Here is an 8054-nt window from a genome sequence, read left to right on the forward strand (position 1 = left end):
TATGTGATCTTGCTGTGCCAAAAGTAAAGGATTAAGTGTAGAAGTTGTAACTGGAAGGATTTAAAGATACATTACGCGAATTTCTATCTAAATAGTATGTAATCAATATTTCACTAATGCCCAAATCACTTATACTTTAAAATAGTGTACTTATTTAGATAAAAAACTGTTTAAATACACTAAAAATATAGAGACGGACAATAAAGAAATCAAATAAAGACTTTAATCTTAATAGAGATTTTTTCAAAACTAAGAAAAAATTGTCTCGATTTTTTCCAAAATGCTATTTTCTATTACGGACGTGTGCGAGTTCGAGTCGGTATGGCAGCAAATGTTGATATTTACCAGAATTTCGAGTCGGGTACATTAGATAAAAATTAGGTATTATCACTGTAAAAAATTTATAAGATTTAATAAATAAATTATAATAAATAAATTTGAACTCTTTTAACCAAAAATAATAAATAAGTGCAATAAATAAATAATAATAAATAAAGTGCAATAAGTCCCTAGGAAATTTTAATTAACTTCACCTCGCACACGGCCTACATTAATTTATCAATTTTATTATATTTAAAATATTCGCATAGAATATGAAACAAAATACATACTTAATCCAATGTTTACAGTATCTCCAAGGATTAATGAACTACTAACCTACTTACTAATGAACTATGTTAATATTCACCTGAATTTCCTGTCTCTAATCAATATATTGATAGACATTGCTTTCTTAAATTAATTTTGATAATAACATTAATAACTTGGAGCATAAAAATAATTAGTCCTAATATGCTGTTGAAATTTCAGAATCGATACTTTTGTGTTCAGTTCTTGAGGCGCAGTCAATGTCTGCTTTATTATATGTGGGAACAATAAATATTTAAAAATGGAAAACTTAAAAAAAAAATTCAGTTTTGAAAGAGCATTTGAAGTGTACTTAAAATTTTTTGATGTGACAACTTTTATTTTGGGTGTAAAGTCATTGAAAAGTCAAAGAAAAAGATTTAATACAACTTTTTATATAATATACGGTATTTATAGTGCGCTTCTGTGTGTGGGATGCCGTTATTTTATTTTTATATGGATTATCTCATCCTTTAAGATAATTTTCAAAAACTCTTCATTAAAATCATTATTGGACCAACAGGACGAGTTCATGATTATAATGCGCTGTACTCTACTGATTTTATCCGTTAACATCTTAATTTATATTCTTAACACCAAGCTTCCGAAGTGGAACGGTATTTTCGGTATTTTACAGCTCATAAATATTTTAAAAATGATGACTTTGAAGTACAATTGCGAAAATAAAATAGCAAAAAAGTATATATTTTACTTGATCGTAAGGTTTATATTGAATATATATTTAATTTTGATGTGCAAACGACAAGTTACTTATAAAACCAATATCTTCAAAATATTTCTGCCGTTCTACACCATCGTATATGAATTATTATTTCATTTAATATTTTTTTGCTTTACTTCAATTCTGATTTTCTACAAAAATTTAAACCTAATTTTGCAGAAAAAGAAGGTTTATACTGTTGAGGGCACAAAGTTTATGCACTTACTGTCGATCGAGAATCAAATGAGAAAACTATATACACGCTTTTGGAAACAAGTAATGCAAGTGTTTCAATTTTGTGTTCTATTACGACTGCTGATGTGTACTTATGATATCTATGTGACATTCTATTGCTTTTATGCCGTAGCTCACAGTTCGAGCCATCGAAACATTAAGCACTTCTGGTATTCCGCACCATTTCTCTTAAATCACTCGGTAGAAATGATTATTATTGCAATGTGGAAGGATATACTCGAAGAGGAACAGACACTTTTTGAAAGTAATTTAATTTTAATGAATGAAATCAAAAAAGAGACATACAAATGCAACAATTCAAACGAGCAGGTAAAAATTTTCAAATCGGTAATAAATTTTGTTAAAATTTCCTTGCGGGAAATTTATTTTTAAGAATTGCATTCGACATTTTTTGCCTTAAATGCGCAGATTTATATTAAAGATTTTGGTATGGTACATCGTCCTCATTAGTGGTTATAATGAGCTAAACCGCCTGAGACACTGTGAATGTGCTATTACTTAACTAAATCATGTAAAACTTTTTGAGCTAAATGTTCGATAACGAACAATTGAATGCAAAGAAATGAAATAAATACAAAATTTTAAGAAATAAATATAGCTTGATAAAATCAATGAAATGGAAACTATTTTTTTTTGAAACACAGAGCAAATTAAGAGTATCTTACGTTACGCTTCTGGTTTTATTACAGCGCGTACGGGATTATAACGTACAGCGTTCATTTATATCGTAAAGTGGGGAAATTAAATTTGTATATGGCTTCCAAACCAGTCAATTTCGTAATTATATGCATTAATGTATTTATACAACACAAACAGCACAAACGATAAAATAAATCATTGATACCAAAAAATAAATTAATTTAGAAGACATTATTATTATAAAAAATTAATAAATTTGATATAATATTCTCTACTCTTCCAGATAAAGCTCTCATTAATATTCGCAAAAACTCATACAATTTTTATTTCATCATCATTTGATATCTGCAATATAAAGCGAATTACATACCTGGATTTTATAGCAGCCGCTGTTGAATTTACAATACCATTGATGCAACTTTACATTAGCGAAACTAAATGGAACCATTACCCCAAACAATGTTTTGTGCCTTCACCAACTTAATGAATTTTTTATTAAAAATCGTCGTAGTTTTTAGGATATTAAATTAATTTGAAAATAATACACACTATTTGAATTATTTGTAAATCAAGATGAGTTGACAACAACAACAGTTGGTTTGGAATGTATAAGTGGAATAATAGCAAAAATCGTTCACTCTTTAGAAAAAATCTCCACCATTTACATACATATTTGTATCTAGTTAATTTGTATTTTGTTTGTTTAAACTTAAACCTATCAAACCGCTATAGCATACTTTTTAAGGCTTTTTTGTTTAAATATGTTCCATAATGCTGCATATATATCAATTTAAGTATATTAGTTTAAACATAACATCAAACTTTTTTGTCAATATCCCACTCACTCATTATAATATTTTATACATATAGTAATACATATTTTATATAAGTAAATAAATTTTAAACTGTGTGGAACTTTCAGTTGAAAATCAAGAACTTTCTATATTGTATAATATATGTGTAATTATGCACGTTACTAAACTTAAAGTTTTAAATTTTAAAATACACTAATTAACCCAGTAAAAATTTATGTTGCTTTTATTAATACATACATATTAATTAAACATAAATAATAGAGTAAAAATAATAATAATAATTTATTGAAAATTATAAAAGATCTAACACACTCTGTCTGCATAAATGTCAGCTGTCAAACAGAAAACGAGTCTCGAAACAGGCTAGCCAACTTCAAAAAAATGTACTCTGTCCGTCTTCCTTTTCTACAAAGTTTGTGTCTGCTTAAAGACGTGTTGAAATACTTTTTAAGTGTTTTCACAGGTAATTTTAGTAAAACAAATAGTTTTCCAACAAGTATTAATGTACTGAGTGTTATTTCGAAAAGAAATTTTCAAATATCTTCAAAAATGCACAAAGAAAATATTTAAATACAGTGCACACGTGCAGTATCGTAGATTAATGTCGGTTTATCTGTCAAAATGAGCAAAGAACGCTAGTCTTGTGAGGTTATGTGTTTTCTGAGCAACTACAATACTTAATACTTGTTTTAATATCCGTATATAATATAAAATAATAATTTATTATTTCTAGTACTGGAACGAATATGTCTACAACCGCCACAATTCGTACACGCAAATTCATGACCAACAGCCTGTTGGCAAGAAAGCAAATGGTTTGCGATGTTTTGCACCCAGGCCTTTCATCGGTAAACAAAAAAGATATTCGTGAAAAACTTGCAGCCATGTACAAAGTAACTCCAGATGTTTGCTTTGTTTTTGGTTTCCGTACAAATTTCGGTGGTGGCCGTTCTACAGGTTTTGCTCTAATCTACGATACGTTGGATTATGCTAAGAAATTCGAACCTAAATACCGTTTAGCACGTCATGGTCTCTTTGAACAAAAGAAACAGACACGTAAACAACGTAAGGAACGTCGTAACAGAATGAAGAAAGTCCGCGGTACAGCTAAGGCTAAGATTGGTCAATCCAAGAAATAAATTAATTAAATATTTCACGAATTCAACGCGATTTATTCCAGAAATCACATTGCTCTTGTTTTACATTATATGAAAATGTGTGTAAAAGTGCTTTTAATTATGGAATAATATCCGCGTATATAACATCAATGAAACGTTTGTGTTTATAAAACTAAGAAAATAAAACAAAAATTTAAATATAATTTTTTTTAATTACATTTGTGTTTAGATTTTGTTCAAAAGGTTTTAAATTGGTCTCTATTTATCTTTGGCAACAAATAATATAAAAGTAAACAATTCCAATATATGCAGTATATCTATAGTGATATAACTATTTATAATAGAAATAAAATTTAAAGAAATATTTAAAATCATCAATGTGAACGGTAATATCAAACTGAGAAGGATATCTACTTTTATTATACTTAATACTTGCAACTTCAACTGAATTTATAAAATATTTGAGAGTGCTTCATTCAGAAACAATAAAGTTGTTTAAATGTTATTCCATTGAATGTTGAGATTGAATAGATATTAGCGCATTAACAACTTATATTTATAATACTTAATTAAAATCAAATAATAACTGAATTATAAAATTTGATTTTTGTTTGTTTGGATGATACGGAAATGAATAATTAGCACTTGGGCAAACACATATATGCAATTAATTAAATAACTAATCATTTTAGCAAAGTAGCTATAGAGCTAGGTAGGATATAACTTGGGGAAAACAATTTCAACACACAATGAAGTTACCTATTATTATTTTTAGAAATTATAACTTATTACAATAATTGGTTGAAGATAAAACAATAACTAATTCTCAACTGGCGTAATAAATTATTTACGGCTGTCTCGCGCTGATTGTGTTTTTAAAATAAGTACGTATCACAAAATAAAGATAATTTTACTACTTTTAAAATAAAATAATAGTACAGAAAATGGTATTAATGCTAATTTCAATGTAATTAGTATTATATTAACTATACGGAAGATATTTTAAAAATGTGCTTTATGTATGATTTATTCAAACTTAATTTTTTTTAGAAATATTGTTAACAGCAGTTTATAAGTAATTAAAAAACGTAACCCTCATAGCAGACATTATCTTCTAATATCGAGCGTTTAGATGAGTTTTTATTATTCCTATACTATTCACCCAGCTCGATTTCCCATCGACTTACTAAATAATATGATGTACAAACCTCTACTGGTACTGGTTCTTTCTCCGGACGACATCATCTTCGTTTCTCTTGTAATCCCAGTCTACAATTGTGGTCATACCAAGGTAATCACTACCTAGCAAAAACATTCTCCGTTCCTCCCCTCACTTGTTTTCAAGATTGACTTGGATATATACAATGTCTAAATACTAAGCCTTCTGTATTTTAGTGTCTGGCTTTTCCCTGATTATTTTGCTTTCCTAAGAGGTGGTTTTAGTGGGTTCAAGTCTCACACTGTGACTTTCGATATTTGCGGTCGGTTATAATTTTTAAATCACGTAATTGCATTATGGAGAGATGTGTAAACACTAATTATTTTCATATGTCTGGCAGCACCACCTCTGCAACACATGTGCATTTGTTTACAATTTTTTAACTTAAGTCGTATAAAAGTTTTGCAAACAAATATGTCAAGAAAAAGTGATGATCCTTTTGCTGCTTTGGGTTTAAGACCTTGGCTTACAAAGCAATTACAGAAATTAGGTAAGTACCACTATATCAATTGAAAGGAGTGTATTTTCATTATTGCGTGATGTAGGTCTAAAAGGTGCAACACCGATACAGCGTAATTGCATACCAGCAATTCTAGCTGGAAAGGATTGTATTGGAGCCGCTAAGACCGGTTCAGGTAAAACATTCGCATTTGCATTGCCAATATTAGAAAAGCTAAGTGCTGAACCTGTCAGCCATTTTGCACTTATATTGACACCTACACATGAGTTAGCTTATCAGGTAAGCTTCATACATGAATTATTTATTATAAATTATTTGTTATTTTTTTATTTAGATTTCGGAACAATTCCTTGTCGCTGGGCAGTCAATGGGCGTGCGTGTATGTGTTGTTTCAGGCGGGACAGATCAAATGATTGAAACACAAAAATTAATGCAAAGACCACATATAGTAGTTGCTATGCCTGGAAGATTAGCGGATCATTTAACTTTTTGCAAAGACCTATCATTTGACAATATGAAATATTTAGTTGTTGATGAAGCCGATAGAATGCTCAATGGCGATTTTGATGAAAGCTTAGCAATTATTGAGAGCAATATACCGAAAGAAAGACAGAATCTATTCTTTTCTGCTACTATGAAAGATTTTATAAAAGAATCTAGCATATTTCCCATAACAACAGATGTAAGTACATATAGTAGAATAATAAAATGTATTTTTGTTTATATTATATATTTATTTTTTATTTATTATATATTTAGTGTTTTGAATGGTCGGAGGAATTTGAAGTTGCTACTGTGGATACCCTTGATCAACGATATTTGTTATGTGCTGAATATGATCGTGATATGGTTCTGATAGAAGCGTTGCGAAAATTTCGTGAAGAAAACGAAAACGCAAATGTCATGATATTTACCAATACAAAAAAGTAAATTATTAAAAAAATATTGGCTTAATGTATATTTCAATTCTTTTATCGATTTAATTTAGATATTGTCAGTTGCTGTCAATGACTCTAAACAATATAGAAATTGAAAATGTATGCCTACATGGTTTTATGCGCCAAAAGGAACGCGTTTCAGCACTAAATCGTTTCAAATCCAATCATATACGTACCCTAATAGCAACAGATGTTGCTGCTAGAGGTTTGGATATACCTAGCGTTCAATTAGTGCTTAATCATCGACTACCACGTACCCCAAAGGAGTATATACATCGTGTTGGACGCACAGCCAGAGCAGGACGTAAAGGACTAGCTATATCAATATTTCGTTTTCCTCGCGACTTAGAACTGTTGGGAGAAATTGAAAAAGCAATCAACACAAAATTAACAGAACATCCAATAGATCGTAAGTACAATAATAAAAATTAATTTTAACAAGTAAATATATTCATCAAAAATTAAAAAATTCTAGAACGTATGGTGGAACGTATATTTATGCAAGTTAACGTAACTAGACGTGAATCTGAAATACAGTTGGATAATAATGATTTTGATGAACGTGCACGAAACTATAGACGTAAGCAATGGATTTTGGAAGGAAAAGACCCTGATGATATGGAAAATCTGTAATGAGTTTATATTTTAAATAATAAATTTGGTAAAAAATTTATTTTTTTTTTATAGTTACAAGAAAAAGCAAAAGGACAAAATACGTGAAATACGTCGTAAACGTAAGGAACAACAAAAGGAATTCGCTGACAAAGAACCTTCCGCACTAACGCAGGATGAACGTTTTAAAATGGTTGATTCAACACGGTTCACCAAGCAAAAAGTTTCTCAAGGTAATAAAAAAATTGACAAAGGAAAAACGCTAAATAAAAACTTATCTGGCAAAAAACTAAATAATACTATTAAGAAAAGTTGATGTAATATACAATAATAATAAAATCCTTTGTACATAATTTTTTTTTTTTGTTATATTTTAACAATTTATTAAAAAGTCTGTGCCAAGTAGCAGTGATTCATAAATAGGAAAATTAAATATATATAGTGAAAATAAACTGTTGTTAATTTAACTTTTAATTAAAAATTATTTAAAGAACTAATAATTTTCTTTAGACAAAAATGTGTTAGAAATATTCACACTACTTGTAAATTACAAATACTAAAACTATGTTAAACTATGTCGCAGCTATAAATTTATTTAAATTTAAATTAAAATACATGAATTTTGTTTTATATTAATCCAATATTTATAT

General features: G+C 28.7%; 2 protein-coding genes across 2 annotated transcripts; both read left to right on the top strand.

Annotated features, from left to right (window-relative positions):
• The first annotated feature begins 3443 nt into the window (after positions 1 to 3443).
• Positions 3444 to 4378, top strand: LOC119680580 (40S ribosomal protein S24-like). Its single transcript, XM_038093477.1, has 2 exons — positions 3444 to 3520; positions 3791 to 4378. The coding sequence occupies exon 2, from the start codon at positions 3804 to 3806 to the stop codon at positions 4194 to 4196; it is 393 nt and encodes a 130-aa protein (XP_037949405.1). The 5' UTR covers positions 3444 to 3520; positions 3791 to 3803; the 3' UTR covers positions 4197 to 4378.
• A 1367-nt stretch (positions 4379 to 5745) lies between these two features.
• LOC119674918 (probable ATP-dependent RNA helicase Dbp45A) lies at positions 5746 to 7720 on the top strand. Its single transcript, XM_038086076.1, has 7 exons — positions 5746 to 5884; positions 5940 to 6133; positions 6189 to 6536; positions 6614 to 6780; positions 6843 to 7201; positions 7268 to 7421; positions 7480 to 7720. The coding sequence occupies exons 1-7, from the start codon at positions 5752 to 5754 to the stop codon at positions 7718 to 7720; spliced, it is 1596 nt and encodes a 531-aa protein (XP_037942004.1). The 5' UTR covers positions 5746 to 5751.
• Positions 7721 to 8054: the final 334 nt, after the last annotated feature.

Source organism: Teleopsis dalmanni, chromosome 2 (genome assembly GCF_002237135.1).
Source record: "Teleopsis dalmanni isolate 2A chromosome 2, ASM223713v2, whole genome shotgun sequence".
Lineage (NCBI taxonomy): Eukaryota > Metazoa > Arthropoda > Insecta > Diptera > Diopsidae > Teleopsis > Teleopsis dalmanni.